Source organism: Eutrigla gurnardus (genome assembly GCF_963514095.1).
Source record: "Eutrigla gurnardus genome assembly, chromosome: 1".
Classification (NCBI taxonomy): Eukaryota; Metazoa; Chordata; class Actinopteri; order Perciformes; family Triglidae; genus Eutrigla; species Eutrigla gurnardus.
In genome coordinates this window covers 24604701-24631838 of record NC_139915.1, presented here as the reverse complement: position 1 = coordinate 24631838, position 27138 = coordinate 24604701, and the positions used below count along the sequence as shown (strand labels likewise).

At 41.3% G+C, this 27138-nt stretch overlaps 3 protein-coding genes across 9 annotated transcripts in view; 2 read left to right on the top strand and 1 right to left on the bottom strand.

Moving 5' to 3' along the window:
* The window catches only part of shf (Src homology 2 domain containing F), a 94771-nt gene extending 78710 nt beyond the window's left edge, over window positions 1-16061 (top strand). For all 5 annotated transcript variants that reach the window (XM_084036995.1, XM_084036994.1, XM_084036993.1 and 2 more), the window contains 3 exons: window positions 1869-2043; window positions 2193-2312; window positions 12583-16061. In XM_084036995.1, the coding sequence (XP_083893121.1) occupies window positions 1869-2043; window positions 2193-2312; window positions 12583-12769 (482 nt within the window). In that variant the 3' untranslated portion in view covers window positions 12770-16061. The remainder of the gene's footprint in view (window positions 1-1868; window positions 2044-2192; window positions 2313-12582) is intronic.
* Window positions 16062-19769: 3708 nt separating this feature from the next.
* Window positions 19770-23471, bottom strand: ubl7b (ubiquitin-like 7b (bone marrow stromal cell-derived)). 2 transcript variants are annotated; one of them, XM_084009901.1, is made up of 11 exons: window positions 23362-23471; window positions 22951-23131; window positions 22747-22866; window positions 22566-22651; window positions 21987-22071; window positions 21827-21884; window positions 21582-21715; window positions 21415-21464; window positions 21142-21318; window positions 20797-20910; window positions 19770-20540 (listed from the first exon to the last, which is right to left on the bottom strand). In XM_084009901.1, the coding sequence occupies exons 2-11, from the start codon at window positions 23123-23125 to the stop codon at window positions 20400-20402; spliced, it is 1140 nt and encodes a 379-aa protein (XP_083866027.1). In that variant the 5' UTR covers window positions 23126-23131; window positions 23362-23471; the 3' UTR covers window positions 19770-20399. The 2 variants fall into 2 exon arrangements, with proteins under 2 accessions (XP_083866027.1, XP_083866028.1); XM_084009902.1 differs by having other exon boundaries at window positions 22951-23127; window positions 23362-23416.
* An 883-nt stretch (window positions 23472-24354) lies between these two features.
* Window positions 24355-27138, top strand: part of cd276 (CD276 molecule) — a 66507-nt gene continuing 63723 nt past the window's right edge. The window contains exon 1 of one of the 2 annotated variants that reach the window (XM_084038700.1): window positions 24355-24620. The gene's annotated coding sequence lies outside the window, so the exon portion shown is untranslated. Of the gene's footprint in view, window positions 24637-27138 lie in introns of both variants that reach the window. The other variant, XM_084038701.1, reaches the window with a different exon arrangement.

Here is a 27138-nt window from a genome sequence, read left to right as displayed (position 1 = left end):
GAGTTGACATGGATTTATTTTTTGCCACGTCATGTACATGCAGTTGGATAGTTTAATCCTGTGGTCAGTTGGGTTATGGGATGATTAATTGTGTAGAAAAGTTCTGCTATAGAATTTTTTGGGGACTTTCGAGCCAATACAGCTGGGAATCGCATGTTTAATTTAGAACCTTTAATTACAATTTGTAAATCGATCAATGTTATAATGAAAAACCTGAAATTGAAAAGTAATCGATAACCATAGCTGCCACATTCTGAAGAGTAAAAACGTACAATATTTCTCTAAGAAATGGAATGGAGTTCAGGAGCGTTACTAGTTGTTTAATCATTCACAGTGTGTTGCCATCGGAGACAGTATGTCCATGATAATATTAAAAAAATTCTACATATACAATATCTGCAGAAGGTCCTGTGTTTTCCTGTTTAGCCCTACTTCGGGGTGTCCATGAGATCAATGAAAGCGGTTGACACGGTGTTGTCTCGTGTAGCCTAAATTGATTGATTGATACTGTCAGCTCTCAGCTCAGTCTGGTACGCAGGCACTTGGCGTGTTCACAAACCGTAAAGTGATATGGAATCCTCTGACTGGAATACAGAGTCTAGACAGAGCCATCTCCATCCACGTGTTGTGTAAGATCACGGTGCCTGGCTGTCTACAGTACCGGCCGTGTTCATCCCAGGTAATTACACACTAGACTAGACGCAGGACTGGCCATTAGCGGGAGCCACAAAGACAGTTTCATACTACATCAACTCCTTCTATCAAAAGCTCAGCCATGTGTTGATCTCCAAACCTTTAAGCTCCAGCTATAGCTTGTCATACACGTGGTGCTTGAGAAGTGTGTTAACGGCTCTAAATGGGTCTTCTCCAAAGTCCAGAGTGCTATGACATCAATTATAGTGATGGCTGATGGAGGGAAAATTACTATTAAAAAAACACCTGACCACCCACACAGATGAACATGACTCCGTCATCCAGCATCTATTATTTCATTATTTCGTCCTCCATAACCCTCTGACACAAGTGAGAGTTCACTTTCATTCGGCCTTGTGGATATAATCTTCTCTTTTGTTCTCGTGTTAGCTTTTGTAAATAACGGTCAAGGTTTTTTTTCCCGTGTCCTGATTGGCTGTGAAGCGGCTCAGTGACCTCCAGCAGCCGTGTCATGAGTGCGGGTCACCTCCAGCACCCACGCTACCATCGAACACTTCCCTGTGAAGTTGCCAAGACGGCTTATCATGTCCACAGTTGACCGTGAGAGATTTTGAAAAGCCAGTTTAATGTTTAACTTGTGCGTGGGATTTGTGTGAGCGTGCTTCTTTTTTTGCTTTTTTTTTTTTTAACATGACTTTTCCAAGTGGGCTTGTTGGGTGACTGTGCAACTTTCTTTGTGTGTAGTTAAAACGAGTATACATGCTGAAACATACTCTAGGAGATGCGACTTTATTTACAGTTGCATGTGGTTGTTCGAGTGGTGGAAGTTTACATGCGTGCGTATTTGGTCTCACTGGGCTGTGTGCACAGTGTGGAAGGATTGATTTATTCCTCTCCACTCTGTGTACATGCCCTTGAGTTAGATGAGGTACACAACGTGACAGAGTGTGTGTGGGTGTGGGTGTGTGACTGCACTACCGGTACTTGGATTTCTGTTCCCACACACCGTGGCTCATTGCTCTATTCTAGTTTAGTAGACATATTTAACGGCAATTTAGATTGAAATGTTTTTTACATTTCTACTTCCTCTTAAGCACTTTTCCAAGTGACCTTAACCTGAAATTGAGTATACATGCATACTCACTGTTTAAAAATACCTGTTATATTCTGACAGAATACAATGTTTCATCTGTTGCATTTTCCTTTTATTACAGTCCAGTTTGATGGTGTGGAGAAGTCTCGAATGTCGCCAACCAAGGATGGGAAAATGCGCCCGGTGCAGCGACACTCCAGCGGCTGTCTGGTCAACACCAAAATGTCTTCACTGGACCACTGCAGCTCCTCTCTCGGGGAGCGTGTTGACCCCACCATGCCTCTGGAAAGCCAGTTGTGAGTTGGATCCCGGAGTCCCTTGCATTTTATTTCAAACGCCATTTCGGTCCGTCATGAGCTGATTTGACCCTTGTTTCATCTCATTTGTATTTTCTGTCTTTCCTTTGTTCCTCTTCTGTCTCCCCCCTGTTTAATATCCACTATAGCTGGTATCATGGAGCGATCAGCCGAACGGATGCAGAGTCTCTGCTCAGGCTGTGTAAGGAGGCCAGCTACCTGGTGAGAAACAGTGAGACCAGCAAGAACGACTACTCCCTCTCCCTTAAGTAAGGACAACACACACGCACGCACGCACGCACGCACACACACACACACACACACACACACACACCCCAGAGTACCCATTGTGGACGAATTTAACACCTTGCTCACAAAGGTCCTTGTATACCTGTACCCCAATAGTTTGCTGACTCAGCCTTTTCAATATGGTAATCATTTTTACCTTCCAGACCTATATCTCCCAACAACATCCTGCCCCGCCCCTCGTCCTCCCCCCAGAAACCTCTCTGACCTCTCCTCCTCCTTGATTTGCTGATGTCATGCCCACAACACAGTCAATGTTGCCCTTCAGCAGCAACCTCTTGATCGCTGCCGCATCCAGCAGAGGGTTCAAAGGAGCCACCCTGATTGGTTTAGTCTAGTCTGACATTTAGTAGAGGTTACTTTAGCTCGAAGGCCCCGCAGTGAAGTCACATCCTGTTCTTTCTGACGGGTGTGTGTGCCGTTGGCGTCTTTTTAGAAGATGATTTTCTCTGCCAGGTGCAAATACCAGGTGTCGGAATCTGAATTTGTAGTAAGTTTGTTCAATTTGCTTTTGCCATCAGCGTTAACATTTTTGTAACTTTGCTGACAAATGGTCACATTTCCTTTATATCCAGTCCATCTTACATGTCCAGGCAGGCTCAACCATATGACATTTAGAGGAAATCTCCAGAGCTCCATGACGACATTCAGAGGAGATGAAGCTATAATATCCTTAGAGACGTTGATTATTACGACAGAGCTCATCTTGCTGGAGGCTTATATGTCCTGGCAGGGAAACGTAATGCTTTCCACTTCTCCATTCTGTTCATGCTACAGTAGCTGACAGTCTGTGTAACTCAGAGACTGATCATATGCTTACAAAAGAGATGTAAATGTGGTAGTATCACTTCAAATGGCATTGAGTTGGTATTCATTATTTATAACTTTAAAAAGGGTGTTTTTCATAGATGATTATCATTATTATTATTATTATTATTATTATTATTATTATTATTATTATTATTATTAGAACCAGATAAGTCCTATTGAGATTACAATGGAACTTAAGAATTGATGTCAGGTTAAGTGTAACTCTTGTAGCGGCGATCCGAAGTACATTACAGAGGTGACTCATGTTGGACCTCAGTCTGTTCTTGATATGCATCATAAGAGAAAATGAAAATAATAATAATAATGAAATCATAAAAATTCTGTCTTTACTTACTTTTACTTTTTTATTTGCACCATAAAAAACGACAATTACAAAAAACAGAAATGAAAGAAGAATAGTAAGTGCAGGAGAGGTTAAAAAAACCCTACATGGGCTTATAAGAAGCACCTCCCCAAGAAATATACACATTCAGAGGATAAATCAACAACAACAATAGGAGAAAGCAACAACAAATAACAACAAAAAAGGAAGCAATACAAGTGCCATTTTATAGCACACACTCAAAGAAGTCAGAAATAAAAACATGGGTATGTATAAATATAAAATAATTGTATTTAACTGAGTGTATGAGCATGTAAAGAGATAATGATCCAATGACAAATATACTGGAAAAGAAACTATTAGGAACTTTGATTTAACAGGTAAGCTTTCAGTCTTAACTTAAAAGTATTGAGGGATGAAGATAATTTAACAACATGAAGATGGGAATTCCAAAGTATGGAGCCTCTGTAAGCAAAAGAAAACTAAGTATGAGTAGTGCGGCAAAAAGGGGGATGAAGTTTATCAGTCTGTCTTGTGTTATAAGAATGGACCTGAGAGTTAACTGTAAATAATTCATGAAAGGATTTGGGCAGCAAGTGGGAAAGATGGATATATTTATAAATAAATACACATGATTGAAGTATATTAATATAGTAGACTGACATTATCTGAAGATTCTTAAACAGAGGGGCAGATGGAGACAAATAATTAGAGAAGGTGGCTAATCTAACAAATTTCTTTTGCGCGATTAATAATTTCTGTAAATTAGAAGGATAAGTGCTGGCCCAAACAATATTACCGTAACTGAGATGTGGATGAATTAAGCTATAATACAGTATATTTAAAACTTTCTGAGATATGAAATCACGAATTTTTCTGATGATACCAATGGATTTCAACACTTTATTATTAACAAGTTTAATATGTTCGGACCATGACAACCTCTCATCAATTAATACCCCTAAACATTTGGTGGAGGAAACCTGAATTATATCATTATCCCCAATAGTGATCTTAGCGCTGGATTTACAATATTTTTTATTTTTTCCCGTAAATATAATAAAATTTGTTTTTTTTACATTTAATGTCAACTTATTTATCTGGAACCATTCAGAAAATTTAATAATGCCAGAATTGGCTTCACTAATTAAAGAATCAAAGTGACTGTGAGTCAAAATCAGATTAGTATCATCAGCAAAAAGTATTGGTAGCATCGTGGAAGAAACAGTTGCAAGGTCATTAATGTAAACAAGGAACAATAACGGACCAAGTATGGAACCCTGGGGGACACCATATGTTAACTGGGCTCTGGAAGAAGTACAACCATTGACATAAACAAACTGTTCTCGGTTTGAAACATAATTAACAAGCCAAATATATGAATAATCATGAAAACCATAACGATGTAACTTGGAAAGTAAAATAGTGTGGTCAACAGAATCAAAGGCTTTCGATAAATCTAAAAAAATACCCAAAGCATATTTATTGTTATTTATGGCTGTATACATTTTTTCAACCAGCTGTAAGAGGGCCATATCTGTAGAATGATTTTCCCGGAAACCATATTGGTGCTCGTGTAAAATGCTGTGTTTATTTAAATGAGATAAGATTCTTTTTTGTACCAGTTTTTCTAGAATTTTTGAAAAACATGGTAAAATAGAAATTGGTCGATAGTTATTAAATGATCTTGTATCCCCAGTTTTATGAAGTGGGATAACTTTAGCAATTTTTAGATCTTTAGGCACACATCCCGTCTGCAACGATAGATTGAAAATATACGTTAATGGTTCAACAATAGATGAAGACACAGATTTAATCAATGAAGCACAGATATCGTCATGGCCTGCAGCAGATATTTTCAATCTGCCAATGATTTCCATCACCTCTGCTATGTCTGTATTTTCAAACTGTAAAAGAGGGGGGAAGTTACCCTTTATGTAATCCAATGGATTTCTGTTAGAAGGTTTAATGTTCTTTGACAAAGAGGAACCCACTTGTGCAAAGAAATCGTTAAATTCACAAGAAATTACATAAGGATCAGTAAATGTTACACCACCTTCATTGAACTCTGAAGGATGAGAAACAGAAGACTTTTGTTTATTCATAAGTTGATTGATAACCTTCCAAGTAGACCTGATATCGGTGGAATATTCTTTGAGTTTGTTGCTGAAATATATTTTTTTGGCTATTCGAATTAAATGATTATATTTATTTCTATATGTTTTGTACTTTTTTGAATTCAGAGGTGTAGGATTGGTAAGAAACCTCTTGTATAACTTATTTTTGGTTGTTGAGGATTTGTGGAGGCCGGACGTATACCAGGGTTTTTTATTCGGTACAGCAAGGTTCTTTTTTGATTGTACCAGTGGAAAGCATAAATGAAATGCCAAATTAAAGGTTGTCACAAAAGTCTGATAAGCAGACTCATCATCTGTATGTTTGTAAACATTATCCCACGAAATGTCATCAATCAACTTTTTGAACCGTTCAGTATTTTGCCGATTAAATAATCGACGTACAGTACAGGAATTTGTACCAACAGGGCCAGTCTTGTCAGAGATAGAAAAATGAAAAATGGGAAAATGATCTGAGATATCAGTGAAAAGGATGCCTGATTTAGTTGTATTATTCACAGAGTTAGTAAAGATATTGTCAATTAGGGTGGCAGATGATTTTGTCACTCTTGTTGGCTTGTTAATAAGAGGATAAAAAGAACAGGAAAACAAAATATTAAGAAAGTCTGCAGTCCGAGCCTGAGTTTCACATTTGAATAAATCAAGGTTAAAGTCCCCCAGTAGAAAACATAGTTTCCTTTCCGTATTTATCATTTCTAATATTGACCCAAGTGTATCATTAAAACTTACTGAGTCTGTATCAGGGGGCCTGTAAACACATCCAATGATAACATTTCTGCCACTAAAAAATGAACAAGAGGTAATTTCTATAAACAGGGCTTCAACATCAATGTTTTTCAATTCATGGACCAGATCTTCTCTAACACAGAATTGTAGGCTGGTATGAACATAAATTGACCCACCACCCCCAGTTCTCCGTGGTCTACAACAGTGAACTGCCTTATATAAAGGTATATCATATAACATTTCTGTTGAATCTGTCAGCCAAGTTTCTGACAGGGCGATAATAGAAAATTCATGATTGAGAGAAGATAAATAATTAGTAAAGTCATCATAATTTTTTGGAAGACTACGAGCATTCAAATGACAAGTAGAAAAAGATGAATTTGAGAAACCCTCATGTAAATTTTTAAATTGTTGAACATTATAATATTCACAAATGGTAGACAAATTGCTGGTAAATTTAAGACAATTTGAGTCTGGATCAGCAGAGTCAGTATAACCATCAGTTCCGTTTAACTCAAAAGGGTTGAAAACATGCTCAGCACAAAAGTCCTTTAAGTCAACATCAGTTAAAAACTCATTCATAATATGACAAAAGAGAAAAGAAAAAAAACAAGTAGCACTTTAAGCTGCTAGGTTATGAACCAATTTGTCTATAGAAGACTCATGCATAAGCATTAGGTGTTGATTTACTTGTGGTGGGCTTGGATGAGGGAGCGTGAACAATCAGCTGGTCATACTTTAGATAAGCAATGTTACCTTTCATTCGTTCCTCCTTAAGCCTTGGCAGTAACTCCTTCCTTTTGGAGCGCACCCTCTCAGAGAAGTCCTCATTAATAAAGAACTTTGTGCCCTTCAGACACTTGGCCCCTTTAATAATTTCTTCTTTGTCCTTGAATCGAAGGAGTTTGACAGTCATGGTCCTGGGTCTGCCATCTAGTTGGAAGGTGCCATTTCGGTGCACTCTTTCCACTTCAATTAGTTTCGGATCCATCTTAAAGTGATCAGCAAGGAATTTCTTGGCTTTAACTTCAGTGTCATGCCAGGTTTCCGATTTCTCATCTTTGATGCCATCGATGAGGATGTTATTCCTCCTTGTCTGGTTTTCAATGTAATCCATTTTGGAAGTGAGGGCTTCTAAAGATTTTTGAAATTCATCAAAGTTTAAATTGATGGATTTAGAAGCGCTCAGATTGGCTGTGTGAGCACTCTTTAGGTCCTCCACTTCTGACTGAGAGTACTCCATACTGTGTTTATATTCCAAGACATCTTTTAGAAGATCATCTATTCGTTTGTTGGTTGAATCCATGACAACCGTGAGGAAGGTTTTAAAGTTCTTTTCCTGGAGATCCAGCATATCCTTGTAAAAGAGCTTTTGCTGGTCGAGTAGCTCCCTTAAAGTGCACATAGAGACATAGTCATCATCCATACTAGTTTTAGGCTCCTCATTTCTTTCCCCTTTTGGCTTTTCACGAGGCATGATTGAAGAGAAAGGTGGCTAGGAGCCACTGGGCCTGGTGGTGGCTAGCTGCTGCTGGTGGTGGCTAGAAGCCACTGGGCCCGGTGGTGGCTAGCTGCTGCTGGTGGTGGCTAGAGGCCACTGGGCCTGGTGGTGGCTAGCTGCTGCTGGTGGTGGCTAGAAGCCAGTGGGCCTGGTGGTGGCTAGCTGCTGCTGGTGGTGGCTAGGAGCCACTGGGCCTGGTGGTGGCTAGCTGCTGCTGCTGGTGGCTAGCTGCTGCCGGTGGTGGCTAAAATCCACTGGGCCTGGTGGTGGCTAGCTGCTGCTGGTGGTGGCTAGGAGCCACTGGGCCTGGTGGTGGCCAGCTGCTGCTGGTGGTGGCTAGGAGCCACTGGGCCTGGTGGTGGCTAGCTGCTGCTGGTGGTGGCTAGGAGCCACTGGGCCTGGTGGTAGCTAGCTGCTGCTGGTGGTGGCTAGCTAACTTCAATTCACATAAGTTCTTTGTTTTAAGTTTTGTGATCAAAATTGTCTCTTTTGTGGAGCAAGTAGACAATTGTGAGCATAGGTAGCAACAGTTGAGTGAGAAAATACTTAGGATTACCGAGATTTCAAGCAGATTTCAGGAGGATCTGCTGCTGCCTGCTGCTGCCTGCTGAGTATTTGCCTCTCCAAAAAAACATACTTCAAGTCTTTGTCTTGAAGCGGTTATATTATTATATTGTAATAACAATTTAGCTGGCAGGGAAAGCAGCTGTAGAATGAGATATAGGTGATATCCAAAGACCGTCTATAAGAAGGGGATGTAGTCCTCGTGACGTAGCTTTTTTTGCATTTTGTCTGTCGCCATCTTGGAATTTTTGCAACCACTGAGATAAAGTGACCATATTTGAACTGCGTGGGAGCGATGGGTGGATCATCGCCGTCACTTCTAAGCACCAGAGGTTGTTGCCTGGTGAAAACTTTAACATGTAATGCCTCTTGAAGCTTGGTGCTTCTGTGTTTATAGACTTTCGCCTGATTATTTGTGTAAGTCCACTCCTGGCTGTCACCGATGTCCTATCATGTCAGATAACGGCTATAAAACAGCAGGCTGATTCGTAGGAATGAGAGGTGCCACCGTACTGCCGGCAGAGGTTACTCTGAGTTCAGCCCACTCACACGGGCCCGTCTCCCCCGTTGCCACTGAAAATGAGTTGAATCCCAAGGTGAGGATCCTCCGTGTCTGAGGTTGCTGAAAAATGTATAAGGCCATGAGGTGGCACGTATGTGTATTGCATTATTGATTAAGACAGACGTCGCTGAGACCTTCAGCCTCATGAGTCTGCCGGCCTGACGGAAAGCATTTTCTGTCTGTTTTGCCCTCCTAACCCCTCTCTTCTGTTCACCTGCCCCTACTCCTGCTTTTCTCTCTTTTCTCTCTCTCTTTCTCTGTGGAGAGAAACCCTTTTAGGTGTTTGAAACATATTAAACCCTTCACAAGTCTGTCAGAGCACAGTGTCATCCTGTTTCTCACCTCGCCAGAGAGCTCTGCACAGCATGTTTCCACGGGCTGAGGAGAGAAATTGTTCATGGAAGAAGAAAATCTACCTGACAGAATCTGTTTGATGCCACAACAGCCGGGGAAACTAAACAGTCAATCAAAAGAACAACCAAAAAGTCTTTGCATCTGCAAATTAAATTCCCTTTCCAAAGACATATCATGCTTTTATGGTGTCTTTTAGATTTTGTCTGGATAGAAAAGATCAGATTTCCTTCATAAAAGAAGGAAGAACACGAAAGCAATATTGAAGCTGACTTTTTGCAGCTTATTTATAGCCAATCAAAGACATGTTTTTCAGCATCCTACGTTCCTTCAACCAAACTGAATATAGACACATTTTGTTCCTTAAACTTCTTTTATTGCTCCACAACACTAACTTTATCCCTTTTTTCATGAAGTGTGTATTAAAGAACAATCCCAGGTAGACTCATTCAATTTGTGCTGATATGAAATAATGAGGGAGCAGGATATCTGGTGGCCATTAATACTTAAAAAGGTCGTCGCCAAGTATCATTATCTTTTGGCATATTTTTTTGCCTTTTCTGGAAAGCATCATTCGTGGAGCAATCCAATATGTTGAAGGTGGAGATAAGCTGCTGATTGCTGTCAGGCTGTTTGTGCTCTGAGGACTACAGGGTTCAAATCAAAGTCATAAACCTCAATAAACAGGACGGCAGACCTCCCTGGTGAGATCCATCCTGATTAGGCAATAGAAGCCCACAAACACAGGAATATGATAACACCACAAATGTCTGTTTTCTCAAAAATAACCCCGTATCCATTTGATCAACCGCTCTGCCATATTGCTCTGCCCTGGTTTCCGTCTCTTTAGGACTGTAAAGTGATCCACAGCCCTGAGCGCCGACTGTGAAATCAGTTGGGAATCTAAAAACGATGCTATTGATGTGTTTGCCTTTTCAAGTGTGGCTCTGTGTAACCTAACGCCCGTCTCCCAGCGCTCCGTGTGAAGACTCATCAAATACACTCTTCAAGGAGAATTTTGTTTTATTTTATACGGTCAAACTGTACAGACCTTTGACTGTGGAAATGTTTCCTGCTCTCCTTAAATCATGATGAACTTGTCAATGACGCGTATAATATCAACGCCAGAGGCGATGGACGTAATGGAGCAGTCTGATAGTTGTGTTTACTTCAGTTTTACAGCCGAGCGAGTCCGCAGCTTCCTGCCTCCACTCTCTGGTAAAATATGATATTAGCATTTCTGTGAAACATTCTCCATCTTCATATAAGGCATGTGGGATTCCTAAACTGCTTTGCCGTTTTCATGTAAAAAAAACGATAATCACCTAATGTTTTACGACTCGTCTGGAAGGAAGGAATCTCCATTTATCGGTCATGTATTCTTGTTCTCGATGGATCGAACCCTGTACATTCTTAGCCGTTATCTCTGGCTACTCTCTCTGCATCACGGAGGGAATCACGTCTGCAGGCTTTACACATGCAAGTACAAGATAAGTAAAGAATGGACTCTCCTGTTTAAGGCGCCTAAAGTCCAATTCTTGCTCCTGTTAATCACAGATAATGGGCACATCCACTAATAATAATATATTTACAACGGGAGTATAATCAATGACCTCAGAAAAATGGCTTTGTTTAATTTGTCTGCCTGACTGTTCAGAAACACATACAATAGTGATAAAGGTTGTAAACCATATTGCCTCTCTTGACCACCCTGTTTTTACTGTATCTTATCTGTCCGTCAGAATGATATTCCCAGCTCCCTCGATCTGTTGAGTAAATAATATCTCTTCTACCCAACACCTTGAACACACTTCTCCTGCATGTGCACCGTCCGCACGAGACTCCAAACCATCTCTGACACAAACAACCTGCAGAGTGCAGATAACACTAACTGGCCCCGCGAGTCAACTGTCATTCTTACCTGCGTGATGTGTTTGACTGCTTGTCACAGCAAGGGTTAGTGAGGAAATGGGTCTCTCCTATATTTATTCTGGTGAATTGGTAAACATCTATAATTATACTATCCTCCTCCTTTACATTTGTTTTATGGATTTCAGCAACAGGGGTATCATTGGAGAAAAGGCAAGGAACAGATATGAAACAGAATAGGTGGGAGTTTATGGAGCTGGAAAGAACTGGTGCACTTAATGTTGATGACAGGCCATAATGCCCAGTCGCAGCGAGCGGGTGCATAGTCTGAGCCTGAAGCAATCATAACTTGCACGAAGCATTAGCTGCTGATTGAAAAAGCTATTATGCTAATGTGTGTTTAGTAAAGACAAATCCTAAAAACAGTGTATTTACAGCGGGATATAGGGATCATTAGTGTTAGATCAGCTCCTTGCTAAAGCTTAGTGTTGCATTGCGTAACTTCAAATAACTGATTTTCTATTTTAAAGTAGATTACTGGCAAGCTGTAAAAATGTATTGATCGGAGGCCCCTAGAAACGCACAGGGAGCTTTTAATTTGCCGTGCATTTATTGCTGTAGCTTAAGTGATTTATCCTGGGGGTTCATCAGCCTCATGCTTATGCTCTGCATGTGAAACCCAGCACCTTTTAGCCTCCTCCCCAGACAGCTCCAAAGTTATCAGAGGTAATCCAGCTTTCAGAACATTGTCACGTACTGTAGGGAGTCACTACTGTGGGAGTAAATGAGGAAGGAGCTGTCCCCATGTCGCAGGCTTCTGACATACTTGTCTCTTTAAATTGTTTTTTAGCCATGGCTCGGGGCTCTGCAGTGATGGTCCGTTGGGTCACTACTTTAGTATAGTCTGAAATAGCTCAACAACCATTAGATGGATTGCTATAACATTTGGTTCCCACGGTATGAATCTTAATGACTAACGTGATCCCCTCACTCACTAGCAGGACAAAGAGTAATATTTGATCTTCATTGAAGATCATTGAATGTGTCCTGTCAAAGGTTTTACAGAAGTCCCTTTCAAAAATGCTTGTTTGAGTCACAAGGGATTTTTCAGTTGCAGTACCATCGTGTGTTTATCGGCAGCAAAGCTGGGTCCAGCTCTCTGAAAGCTAGAGTTGGTAATGTTCTTGAGAAAAAAAATGTTGTTATATTTGTTGAAAATGTCATTAAGTCCCAACAACAATCAATAAATCAAATGCTTTGCCAAAAAAGACTCAGCTACCTACCTACCTGCCTGCCTGTCCATTGGTCTTGTTTCCACGTAACTAATAAAACATGTTTTGTGCTTCTCTCTTTTATCTTGTGCTGTCCCCAGGAGCAGCCAGGGATTCATGCACATGAAGCTGTCGAGGACGAAGGAAAGCAAGTACATCCTGGGCCAGAACAGCTGCCCTTTCGACAGCGTGCCTGAGATCATCCACTTCTACTCTAGCCGCAAGCTGCCCATCAAGGGCGCCGAACACATGTCCTTGCTCTACCCTGTAGCCATCAGGACACTATAGTGCCCCGCCGCCCCGGGGTCGCCTGCAGGTGTCGGCCCCTGCAGTACCCACCGGGCACCTGTGGCCCCCACTCTTCCTAGTCCCTCTGGACAGAGCCCAGTAGGCTCATGGGAAGACCAACAGTGGCATTTGCAAAACTGCTGATCCTGACTCACCTCACTGGCCGATGGATCCCAGTCCCGTTTTGACGGCCTACTGCATACTATCTTACACATCCAGACTCAATGTTTCAGAAGTCTTTATTATTTTATTTTATTTATGACAGACACCCACTTCATTACATCACAGACTGACTATCTGATCTGAACATCATTTCATTGATGCTTGAGCTGATTTCCCTTAGCACTTACCACTCAAAGAAAAAAAGAAAGGTACAACATTGTAACGTGTGTCACTGCAGTGTACCTTTTTTTATCATAAAATGTTGGACCTTCTTTCCTGAGAGTGCACATCACGAAAATTGTATGAACAGGTTTGTTTGACTGCTCATTTGGATAGGCTCTGTGGATACTGTAATTGTTTTTAAGGGAAGCGACATTTATGAGGCATGTTGAGGGATATTGTCCACATGGGCCTCATACAGTGGTCAGGATATTGAATAAACTAGCCTTGAATGAATGGTGTGTCCCCAGCTGTGTGGAAATAACAGGCCTGTGAGCACTGCAGACTGATCTCTCTATCTTGTCATAGAGCATGCTGTCTGCTATCCATCACTGAGGGTGTATCACCAATGACGGTGTAAGTACCATAGTGGTGAGACAGGCATGGGATCATGATGGATGGGTCCAGCCCATCTGACACAGTACAATTGACTGAGGTTAGAGACCAGAGCCTGTCCAAATGGACCAAATTAGCCCCGCTACCCCCTCCTCGAAATGGCTTTGCATTGGGCGAATGAAATATGCCTGCATTGTCTACCTCAGAAAATCAATTTCATTCGCCCATCTGCAGATCAATAGGTACAATGGGATTGCAGACATCGATCTGCCCTCCCTTTCGACATTCCCAATTCCCTTAAAATTGCATCATCGTTTTGAGAAATATGCTTTTTGAATACAGTTAAACCAAGATTTTTTTTTAAATGAAAACACAAGCAGATTTTCCATATCAGCAATTGTATGTATAGTCACTAATATGATACTGTGTGATGTCAGTAACAAATGTTTGGTTAATGCCTTATAATGCATGGGTCAAATCAGTCCGCTAGATCAACTGATTTCCAGTTCTGCTTTTAACGATTGTTCTGTGACTGTAATTTATTCTGGAGTAATTATTATTGAAGTGTTACTCCTTTGTGATGGCCCCCGTCGGCCCCGCTCGCCCTCATCGCTCTTCGCCGATGTGATCGTGTTTTTTGGGACTACTCCAGCCTCTTTGACTGTGGTGCTTTGCTTTTTCTTTTTTCTTTTTCTTTTTTGTCGTTTCAAGTTCTGCTAAATGCACGTTTGCCTCAGCGGCCTGGCTCTCGGACACGAGTCACGGCGCCTTCCTGACTAACGGGATGGTCAAGCCTCATGTGTGAGACGATACGGCATAATCTCCCCCGGGACCAATCACAGCGCAGCCTGTTCGAACCGGAAATACACCCACCTGTCATGCTTCCACTTTGCATTCAAATCTCTCCGTCACCCTCCCTTTGCTACCAGATGTGCAAATGTACGTGTGAATGTGAGCGTGTATGCATGTGTCCAACACGTCCAACATGTGTACGGTGTGTGAATGCATGAGTGTGTGTGCACAGATTTTCAGAGTTCCAGTGTGTGTGTTTTTTAACCTACTGATACAAACTGGTGACAGCCCTTGCTTAAACCTCTTTGGTTGTCAGCACTATTTCTTTTTTTTCTCCCCTGAACTCAAGAAAAACTAGAATTCAGCCCCATGAATCATTAATTTTAATTTCTTCTCGTATTTTCTCACTAAGCATATTTTATTTCAGCAACTCTGAGGAACGACATGTCTGTCTTGTGGCCAGTTTATTCAAACAGAACCAATAATATTACAGCCCACAGCATATAATAGTGCTGACCAATTATAGCAAGAAGATGAGTCTAATGAGAGTCCCTAATGCTTGGAACAAACTCTTCGGAGCTAAACCTTTGTCGGTCTTATAAGTTGCAAAGTTCTGTGGTTTTAATGAGCAAATCCCAGTTTAAATGGAAATTTTGAGGGGCGCTTTGGTCCGAGCTGAAAACGACTGACACTAGCCATTATTAAGTGATTAAGCGAGCATGACCACTGTATATACAAAGTCAAATACACTTTGGCTTTGACTATATGTCCCGCTGTGTGCTATGCAACTATTAAAAACTGCAGTCATTGAACAGGGAAATGATTGGAGTGTGTGCCTCCACCAAATGTTTATGACAAATGTGATGGTACAAAATGTCCACCGGGAAGAGATGGAATCAGCAGAACGCCCTGATTAGTTAAAGAGGATCGTTTGCAGGGAGTGGGATGTATACAGACGGTTTATTTTGTTGGTGCAGTAAAGTGAGCAGACAGACGTTGCTGTCATTAGATGAGTATGTCACATGAGGGGGTGTGTTGGTGTGATAAGGCCACCTCTGCAGATTTATTAAGGGGCGGTATGTTGTTGAAGTGGACCTATGTATTTACCTTGAGAGAAGATATCCCTAAGAAGAAATGCAAACGAAATAAACTATAAGTGTGATGTATCCTTTATGTTCCGAATGTTCCCTTTTTAAAAGTGTTGACAGTAGAGGCTCTTTGTTTAGTTGCTGCTGCTGATGACTATTACTCTACTGTAGGGAAGAGCCTGCGTATGACGGCCGCACTGCCTAGAGAGAGGCCTTAGCTTTGGAAGGGAAAATGAGAATAAGGGGGGGGGGGGGGGGGGTAAAGGGGGAGGTCGTTCTGACAGGGGGGAGGAATTTGCTGCAATCAGCAGACACACTCTTCACATTCGTATTTCTATTATGAGAACCTGAAAGAGCCCTTCTCCTTCCTCAGAAGTGTCTTAAAGTTAAAGTGTGCGTGTGTGTGTGTGTGCGTGTGTGTATGTGCTTGTGTGTGTGCGTGTGTGTGTGTACTGGTGTAAGCAACCATCAGCCATTGACTTGCCCCATGTGTATGTTGTCAATCACTTTACCGTGGTAGAGTGACACGTTTGAGTTTCCTTGGTGTCCATTTCTGTGCCACGTATGTATGCACTACTATAACATATCTCTGTACAGTCCCTCATGGCCAAATGTATATACTGAATGTATTGTATGGGGACGTAGAGGCATCAAGGTTCAAAATCAAAATAAAATTGGGTTTACGAGTTAATGTGTGATATAATGTTTCAGTGATCTTTTTTCTCTCTCTCTCTCTCTCCAAACATTATTGCTTTCTTCACCATCACCAGTTACCATGGTGAAGCCTTCCTTTGTCAAATAGTGGAGCGGACCATTGTTTGAGTGGAGGACAGAGAAGGTGGAGCTTCTATCAAGCCAGTACTCCAGCACTTGTTGTCTTCTATTGATCCACTTTGTAGCACAGTCCTGTAATATTTTTCTTCATTGTTCATCCCAGAAGCTTGATGTGTACCTCCGAAGCTTTCTAGTTATATTTCCTACAGTACAATTACATTTCCAGTACAACTAGGTTTGCTGTTTTTAGCACTCATACCTCTTTTTTTCTTCTTTTCTTTCAATAAAGAAGCATATGGCAGAATCGTTAATTGGATGTAGGCTATCTTTGTCTGGACTGTAAATTTAATGAAGTGTAAATCATATATGATTCATGGCATTTGAAGATGGTCTTTGCCAACAGATTTAGATGATATTCATACAGTTTTAGTAGCACATTATTTTATGGCTCAGTAAAATAATTTTCCTACTAGAGAAGATTCCCAGAAGAATCTTGTGCTTAGAATGGATTATAGGAAAAAATATGATGTATTGAAAAAAGAAATTTCGATTGAAACCCACATTGTCTTCGTTTCGTCTTCATTTATTTTTGAGAATCTAATTCTCTATATTAGTCGTATGCTTGCCTGTAGACAGATGTAATGTGTTCGCATGTTAAGATGACCGGCTGTGCACTGACAAACAGACCGCCTCTGATATTCTAGCAATTATTTTTGACTTAATTCTCTGGAATTTTACCAACCGACGCTCTCTATTGGTACCAAATAACATCTTCTTCTGTCAAAGTGAAGAAAACAGCAAGCCATGTTTTATGGATGCTTTGCTACAACAATAACAAAACATAGTTGATTGTCTTAATTACTATTTAATCTGCTTCTGTCATATTCCCCATGCATATGTTGTACTTTTTTTTGCACTACATTCTTTCCTGTGATTGTGTATCCTTTTCAGCCAGACACATCACTGCAATACTTACAAGCTATCACACCCTCTGGGCTGTTCACTGTAAGTGGAGCTGCTCAGAGTCCAGTGTGCAGTTCCGTTGAAGGCAATTTTAACAGCGAGATCCTTAATCCTTACGCTAAAATCTCTCACACAACAGTTGCATTGTGACAGGAGAAGCAGCGCGGCACATTCTGGCCACAACCATCTGGGAGGCATTCAGGAAAGGCAACAGGCGGGGGGTTGATGAAAGGCAACACCGAACATTCACGGCCTCCCCAGTCGGGTGACAGTAGGCAGAATCTGTAATGCACGCACCTCAGGATTGGCTTCCAAATGCCAGACTTTTTGTCAGCGAGACTGTTTGCAGCTACATTTGTCCGTGTGCAATAATGAACATCGTTATGATGATGAGTGAAATGTTGGGCATCATTGTGCCATTTTTTTTGGTTTTTCATCGCTTTTCTTGGGCAAAGGTTGTGTAAATGTCTGTCATTTACAAACCTAAAGAACTTTATTGAAATTAACAGACTATTGCGATGTTACATCTACATTGCGAGATTATGCAAAAAGAGAAGTTAGTACATTGTTTAATACAGAACTGTACGCGGATTGAAAATGTCTCATTCGAATGTAATTTTTGCTTCAGTAGTTGAAATCTACTAGCCCTCAAATCTACGTCCAAAACGAGGAGAGAAGTTGCTATTTTAAGTCTCTTCCAGTGGTTTGTTCATGTCTGCCTCTCCATCTCCTGCAGCTCTGCTTCAAGGGTTAAAGCACCTGGGATAAAATGCATCAAAGACGCTTTTGTGGACAAAAAGAAGGGGGGGGGGGGGGATGAAAGCAAGGCTTGAAAGCAATGAATGGCCCATAAGGGGATAAAATGGCCTTGTGTCCATCAGAAGCTCATTTCATATTCCGCTCTGTCACGCCGGGCAGAAAGCAATCTCAGGTAACAGACCTTATGTTAATAACACATGAGTCGCCTCCTTTCAGAAAGACAAAAGCAGATGGGGGACATTAGACCAACTCTATCCTTCTCCTGCTCCTCTGGCACATCAGAGGGTTTCATCTGGTCTGGGAAGGCTTGATTAGAGGAGCTTTTACACCATTTCAAAAGGTTTCTATTTGCTTAACATATTGCCTTTAACAACAACCGTGATCATTACCTGAATCTCAGGTCACTGTGGGAGTAATTGGGCCAGATTTAGGCCAGCTTGGGTGGGTTTATGCATCCACCACAGTGTCATTGTAATAAGTTTAAAAAAAGGAAGTAACACAGAGACAGTCTCACAAACTTGAATAATAACTGTGGCAAAGCCCAATCAACAGGGATTATATTTATCTAATCCGCACTAGATCAGGTGGCGGGTGAGCAGACGGAGAGATAACAGAATGTTTTTCATGATTTCTGCTTCCTGTGAGATCTTCAAAGATGGTCGTTCACTTGTGAGGGCTAGTGCCACCAACAGGTCATAGCCTACAGAAGAAAAAAAAGAACTCTAAAGATTCCCAAATGTTGCTACCATAGCATCTTTATTCCTATCATTTTAGTGTTATATATACACTCCAGGTGTTTTTGGAATAGCCAGGTTTAATATGGACGAAGAGGTTTTGAGTCGACAGGTGCAAACACTACTTATTGATTTATATAATGTACTGCAATTTCAGTTCTCTTGACAAAATGTCGGATATGGAGGATGTAATATCAGGCGAGGCCCTCAGAGATTACAAACAGCCAATGCCACTCTCATAGTTGACAACAAAAGGGACTTAAACATGGTGCGCAATAACAGCTTTCTATATGTGTGACGGCATGTCAGTGTTTCCATGACAACTTCACATGAACGTTCACAGTGTTCACTGTTTAGAATCTCCTTAAAGCTGTGGTTACGCGACTCATGATGGCGGTCTTTGCATAAAAACAGTTAAGCAGACAATCCACTACTGCAATTACTGCAGCACATGCCACGCTCACTTCACAGCAGACCCTCTAAATGCAAATCAATGAAAGACTATTCTGCATTACTGCTTGGTTTTAAAATTCCAGTTCATCTCGACCAGCAGTCTAATTTTGAATCTGCTGGAAAGGCAGTTCCACCTTTCATTCACTATTGTTTGGTGAAAACTACATCAGCCTTTCCTTCAGCACAGTGGAAAATGCTTTCTTTTTAAAATACCCTTGGAGGCAGTTGGAGGTGGAAATTGCCCGCAGGTGTGCATGCATATAAAACGGTAATGGGGACAGACGGACACAAAGCGCTGTTTGGGTGCTGTGCTCATGAAAGGGCAATCCACTGATTGAGCTGTCACATTCACAGATGCAGTAATAAAACTAAGCAGGGCAATTACTGTAGATGGAGAACAGTAGATAGCAAGGGGGGGGGGGGGCTTGCAATATGTCCCCTAAAAAGCCCTGATGGGAGACAATGAGACAAAGCAAATGTAGCCTTCTGTAATACAGCTGAGGGGGGAGGGGGGTGTGGGGGGGACAGGGGCTCAGCTAATGTTAACATTGCTTTGACAAGCAAGGCAACATTTCAGTGAATGTTAATTAGGCTATCATCTTATCTGCACAACTTCCTTTTTGTTATGGTCCTGGCTGTCGGGACGTAATGCCCACTTTGAAAAACGAAAGCCAACATCCAGGAATAAAACAACCATTAATCAAACACCGTTCAGCAGAGGGCAGATCAAAAACATGATGTGTATTTTAGGAAAAGCAAGAGAGCAAATAAAGGAGAACTATGCCTGCTATGATGACTTCTGACAATCAGTCATGTCTGGGTAGAAATAAACTACTGCATTGCCATCTAGTGTACAGATATATGAATTACATGTTTGGTAGTCAGATTGCACTATATTGGACAGACATTTTAATATCGCAACCCACTAGTTTTGTGATTTTATATGTTGGCACAATTAAGAAGCAAATAAACCAGAAACAAAGGAAACTAAGCTGACACAGGGTGACCTTAGAATTGCACACCAGCATTTCAAATCATGGAGAAAATCGTCTGACTCCAGCAATGCAATCAATTTACAGTCAATGAATAACAGTACCAGGAAATCAGGCTCAGGCATTGATGAGGTAAGCACGTTCATATTTATTACAAGTCTAGTCGAGCTGTCATGACCTTTGTGGAGCTCAGATGTGATACTGTATGTAAATGTAGTAAATGGGCTAATAATTAAAACAAAGATCTGTATACTGCATGTCTAAAGCCATAATTTAGCTATCAACTCTTGGCAGCGGGATAACAGGCTTGTCCTGCTCTCCCTCTCTATATAAAGGCTGTGGTCTGGTGGGTATAGCCTCAGAGTCCTGGGCCTCCAGCAAATATGAGCTCCAGGGCAGCCTGGATGTCACCATCTGTGGCCTGCAGCGCCCTCAGCATCAGCTCCTCATCCTGGATCCCCATGTCCCTGAGCTGCTGCATCTGGGACTGCCAGCGGCCCTAGCAAACCAAAAACACATTGACTGAGTAAGTGTTTTATCCAAAATCCAGACCAGAGTCTAAAGCATGAATCACTATCAAGCCTGCCTCATTGTAGCGCTGCAAAATTACTAAATACCACAAAAAAAATACACATCTTCTACCATTAAGGACAAACAGGCCAGTAAACATTTAATTATTATTATTTGATATTTCAAAGTTTATTTCCTCTATGAAATGAATATATCGAGTTCAGTCTGTGAGTTTAGAGCCTCACCTGTAGAGCAGACATGTTGGAGGCTTGCAGGGCTTGCTGTAGAGCCTGGCTGAAGAGATCGTTGCTGACCGGGGTCCCTGCTGGCATAGTGGCTACGGAACTGGAGGGGTCCGCCTATATCAAGGCAGGAGAAGAAAAACAAAAGATAAATTGTAAATGGGTTGAAGGTCTTGTACTCCTTTGTGTTTACTTTGTTTCCTCACATCCTGGGACCATATTGATCAGAGGTCAATACATATTAGTGTCCTTAATGTGCCATATTTGAATAATAAGTAGATTCTACATTGGTTCAGTAGTTATAAGTATACAAGTGTCTATGTTTTTCCAAATGTAAATACATCTCACCTGGCTTGAAGTTGTGGGCGTGACTGCACTGCTGTCTGGAGTGCTGGCAAGGGCCAAAGCTGTTGCCAGCTCGCTTTGCGTTATTGGTCGAGGGCCTGTCGCTCCACTGTGGCTCAGAGACACTGGTCGTATTCCCACTGAGCCTCCCGGTCTGTTGGAGGGACCTGCTGGGCTCCCCTGTGACACACATTTAGACACACAGAAATAGCCGTTAGCATTATCGCTTTTCCTGCACATGATATCTGATGTTGAGTATCGAGCAGAGTGACTCACAGACTGGAAATCGTCCTCGTCGTCAGACATACCCTCGAACATGAAGCCCCCTGCCAGATAAAAAAAAAATGACTGCTGTCAACAACAATTCTTATCACTATATCGATCCTCTCTTCACGAACAAGATGGATTCTGCCTGTTTTTGCTGTGCCATCGGGAATGCTCACCTGGCATATCACTGTAAGAGCTGGCAGAGACATTGCGAGAAGAGCTGGCACTGGATTGAGCGGGCATGCTGCCTGCCACGGAGTGCAGGACCAGGATGATGGCGTTGACGAGGGCTGGGTGTGACGCGATCAATCTACGAAACAGACAGAAAAGGAGAGATGTGAATGTAAATGACCTTCCACTGTGGCGTACTCCATTATCATGAGTCACATCAGAGCCAATAACAACGGGAAGCCACACTCACACATCCAGCATGTTCGGGTCTGTGAACTGCACAAAGAGATCTTTGTCTTGGAGCACCCCTGAACAGATAAAAAGGGTGTTATGGGAAATGTTTCCATTTTCATATTTGCATGATACAATGAGCTGGCATAACAGCATTAAGAAAACTCAGCAGATCGTACCTAAGGCAACTGGGTCTGACCTGAGACCTGGTGTAGCCACGATGATCTGATCCAAAGACTCTTTATTTGTCAGCATTTTATATACCTATGTGTGTGGAAAAGACAGCAAGTCCCAGTTGTAAATGCAGCAACGGATGTCGAAGAACAAATAATTGTAATACTAGTTGCTATAGTAGTTGCAGGAAGCAATGTCATCAATATCAATAAATGGTATTATTATGCTACCAATGCAGTTGCACTGATGCAGTTTATTGCCAAAGTCAGATTACTCAGACAAGTTTGGATTAACTCCATGGCTCCACCTACCCTCTTCTTCTCTAAATTCAATTTGTTTGCAAAAGGTCAATCACAGTGCATTTCAGTTATATTGTAATGTCAGGTCTATTTGAATAGAGGAAAACAAATGTACACACAGCCTAAATGTATGCACTTCAGTTGTATTAAAAGCCTGAGATATTAACCAGTACCAAAGACTGTTTTTAATCCACTCTCTCAAAAATAATGTTCTAATCAAGATCAAATGGATTTAAACTCTTTGGAGCAGAGAGGCCTTTTCCTGCTTGTGTCTTTTTTACTCACAGAGTCTCTGTAGGCCGAGTTGAGAGAGTGAAGAGCAGCATGAAACACCCTGAACTCCCGGGCTGCAGTCGCTCTGTTCACAGGCTCTAAAAAAAGCAGCATCAGATTCACACTTTCAGTTTCTCCCGCAGTAAAGCTTCAACACAATTCATTCCACGACTTACATTTCAAACAGTAATACCTGAATTGCTCTCTGGCTCCGGCCAAGTCTTTTTGAGGATGTGCAAGGTGGATCCGGATTGAATCCCACAGAGGTCCAGGGTAAACTCGTCCTTAAGCTTCCGCCCACAGTGGACCAGTTCTGACGCGAAACACAGCCATTGGACATTTTAAGGACAAATAACGTATACGACATGCTGTTCAAACCGTAAACACTGCAACGCACCTATGAGTTCGGGGTCTGGGATGGAGTCTGGGATCTGTGCTGCAACGAGCTGCTTTAAAGTAGCGATCCTGTACCCTCCAGGTGGAACATCCCCGGGCATCATGTCTGGGAAGTGGAAGGTGGACTTGGGCTGATCCACCAGCTTCAAAGACAAATGCCAGTCTGAAGAAGCCATCTCTACCTTTGATATAAACAGAATAAAGCCTTAATATGACATGAAAAGAGACGTTAGCAAACCTGATCGACCCTGGGTAGCTTAGCCTTTGCTAACCAGCTAAAAGTAAACTTCGCTAAACGAAACGTGACACATTGCCCGGTTTAGAACAGTTAATTTATAACATCAAAATGCATGTCATAAATAAGCATCACAACTGTAGTCTTTGTAAAAGAATCGCTCGCTCACTCACTCACCGTTTTTGTTGTTGACACTTGATTCACTTCCTGGTTTTAGTCACGTGGGCCGTGTTACGTTCACTTCCACTAAGGAGCATTCACTTTTCTATGTTTTTAACCACTGGCGATCCCAAAATATCACCCTTGCGCGCGCACACACCTCAAGACAAAGAGAAAATGTGCTTTACTTATTTAAATCGCGGTCCTGTCCTAAACATTACATCACATACACCCACTGTTCCCATATAGCCCACCTCTTTTGTTTTAAGAGTACAATATGTATATTTTCCTCTACTGCAACACCGCAGGTTTCCAATTCTGCTACACAGTCAGATTTTCCAAAAGCTGACATGTGCTGGGCAAACGTGATTCCAGACGGTAATATTATGGTCTGCATGTCCCATTTAAGGCCATTCTGTGTAATTATCAGGTAAAACCTCTGCTGACAAAGTGTAAAGACCATACATCTTGATGTGGGGTCTATAGGCCTATTAGTTTTGTATTTGTTATTGTATTTTTCACTGTTGATTATTTTGTTATATGCACTATCCTCGTTTGCTGCTGTAACCTTGTTCATTTCCCCACTGTGGGACTAATAACGGATTCTCTTATTTTATCTTGTCTTATCTTATCTTATCTTATCTATCCAAGGCAATAAAATTAACTAGCATGCATTGCTTTCAAAAAGTAATTTCATAGGCAACGGCCTGCAATGAATCAAGCGCACATGTTCATTTGTAAATTGGGAATATTTTAAAAAGGTAGTAAATCTGTGCGTTTTGTAAACTGCATACGCTGCAGTGAGACGTTTAAGGACCATATGATAAATCAAGTTAAGAGTTATCCGATATGAAGTTAGAAATGCTTCAGGTGTCCGTAGATAATGGCAGTGTGATTAAAGCGTTCATTTCTTAATACACCGAGGTAGCTATAACGGTGTGTGTTCACAAACGGTTAACCTGGGGGTCGGGACTCTCCAGACTCTCGTCTCCCCTCTGTATGACATCACTGTTGGACAAAGCAGCAAGGAGTGGTTTCTGCGAGGGGGAACAACGGTCCCAAATCAATGGAGCACAGCCACACACTCTGAAAACACAGCCGATAGATTCATTCACCTTCCAGACAAACTGCTAACACTTCGGCGGCAGTTTTCGCAGTCCTTAGTTGTTTTTAAGAGGAATGAACTCTGGAAAATAACGTCTGCGCTGGCAGATAGAGAAAACGAGTCACCGCCGCTGGATGGCTGTCGGTTTTTAAAGTTTCGTCCTCCTAACATGGTAAGCCCTTAGCAAGGTAAGAAATTGTGTTTTGAAAGCGAAGAGCTAACAGAAATGTTGTCATGCGTAGACTGGTGGGGAAAACGGATTCACTTTGGTTTGTCTCAAAGACGAGCAACAGCTGGCCGCTGAGCGGAGGAACTCGGGGGGAGGATTTAGGCTAGCTAGCTCACATAGTTGGCTCTGTTCGCCGGCTCTTTGGGTTGGTCGGGTATTTTGCCTGTAGTTTATGCGACACAGTGTGTGATGTAGTTTCACAGATGGAGCTAATAGCGTCTGTGAATGTGGTGGACTGCGCCTCCATTCGACCAAAAGTCAACACTGCATCAATGCGTTCAGCCTGTGTGTGTGTCTGGCAACTTCCACAACTCCAAAATGGGGACGTAAGTATCCGCTATGTGTTTACATACGGGACATTACGAGCAAACGTATGCGGACACATCATGTAAATACTTCCTCGTGAAATATGATGATTCAAATCCTTCAGAAATCTTTTAATAATAATTTTTTGACTCTATTTCCAGTTCCATTTTCCAGAGCCAAAAGATATAATCTCTCATCAGCAATTCATAATATGTTGGTTAAAATACACATTTTAGTTGGACCCCCAGTCCTGTTACCTGACTATTCCCCCCATGTAATTGGAACATTACTCAAGTCACATGATCAACAGGATGTAGCATAATTTTAGTCTCCTGGAGTAAATCAAGGAAAAAAGTTATCTCGCCCCATGTTCTGTATTTTTGATCATATTGTAAATATGACTGAGATATGTCAATCTCAACGTACGGTCCTGTTGCGTCAGTTATTTGTTAGATGTTAGATGTTAAAGTTGTTTAAAGATGGTTTTGGTAAATAATTTAGAGGTTCTTGTGCTATTAGTGTTGACGTAATGTGGCTACATTTCATGCTGCGCTAAAAGCTCTGTTACTTTCTGTCCGGTTAGTCACCACTGCTGACCCAAAGGCACAAAAAAGTCAGCTCCAGTTTGCAGAAAAATATTTAGATATGCCACAGAGGTTTTGGGATTCTGTTCTGTGGACTGATGAGACGAAACTAGAACTTTTGGGCCTATCAGCAGTTTGTCTGGAGGAGGAAGAATGAGGCATATGCTGAAAAGATCACCCTGCGTACAGTGAAGCATGGCGGTGGGTCGGTGACACTTTGAGGCTGCTTTGCCTCCTCTGGAACTGGAAATTTGTACCGTGTGAATGGCAAGATGGATTCAATAAAGTATCAAGAATTCCAAGACAAAAATGTTGTGCCATCTGGGAGGAAGCTTAGGCTTGGACGTCATTGGAACTTCCAACAGGACAATGATCCAAAGCATACCTCAAAGTCCACCAAGGCTTGGATGCAGAAGAAGTCCTGGAAGGTATTGGAGTGGCCATCACAGTCATTTGACTTGAATCCAATTGAAAATCTTTGGTTTGATTTGAAAAAGGCGATTGCAGCGCGCAAACCAAAGAACATTGTAGAGTACTGGAGGCCTTTGCTCATGAGGAATGGGCTAAGATTCCTCAGGAACGCTGCCAGAAGCTGGCGTCTGGCTATAAATCACGTTTGCAGGAAGTCGTAAGAGCAAAAGGGTGCTCTACTAAGTACTGAACATATCTTTCATGAAGGGGTTGAATAATTTTGAAACTGCAGTAGGGAGTAAAAGTGACATTATTTGTTTGATTTAGAGAAACTGCACTGTAAGAAAAAAAATGTAAAAAAACGGTCAATGACTGGCAGCTACGGCTGCCAACCAATAAACGTAAAATTAAAGTAAAATACCCTAATTCAAATAAAGTGCAAAAACATTATTATTACAGAAAATTTCATTAAATGTTCTGCAGAAAAATACCGTTATTTTAAAGAATTTTCCTAAATAACTACAATCAAAGACCTTTAATAAAGGGAAAATGCTAAAAGATCTGCAGAAAATACTGTTATTCTACAAATATTTCTTAATCTTTTTACAATCAAACACCTTTAATAAAGTGACAGTGCTAAAGGTTCTGTAGAAAAATACCATTATTCTACAGATTTTTCCTAAATTATTATTACAATCAAACACCTTTAATAACAGTTAAAAAACATCTTAAAAACCAGTCAAATGACTGGCAGCTACGGCTGCCAAACAAAACCCCTAAAATTAAAGTAAAATATCTATAATAATACATCTAATTCAGATTAAGTAACATTTTCATTCTGCTGCTCAAAGATTATTGTGAAATATCCTCAACTCAAAACATACTTAGGAAATTCAAAATCGATACATCTAAAGGTTTTCACTGTTTCAATTGTAACATTAGTTGTGTTGTGCAATTTAACTTGTTCTTGTTTGCTTTTTTTATTTCAAACTCCTGAAAATCTGTTCATTTTGCTAATCTAAACCTAATTTAGAATGGGGGTTGAATCATTTGGTGCAACTGTATATAAGCATGCTTCTCTCTATCTGTCTCTGTTTTTGCGGATTGGATAAACTGTATCAGAATAGGTCATAGTGAGTAAGAGACTAAACAAGGGGTTG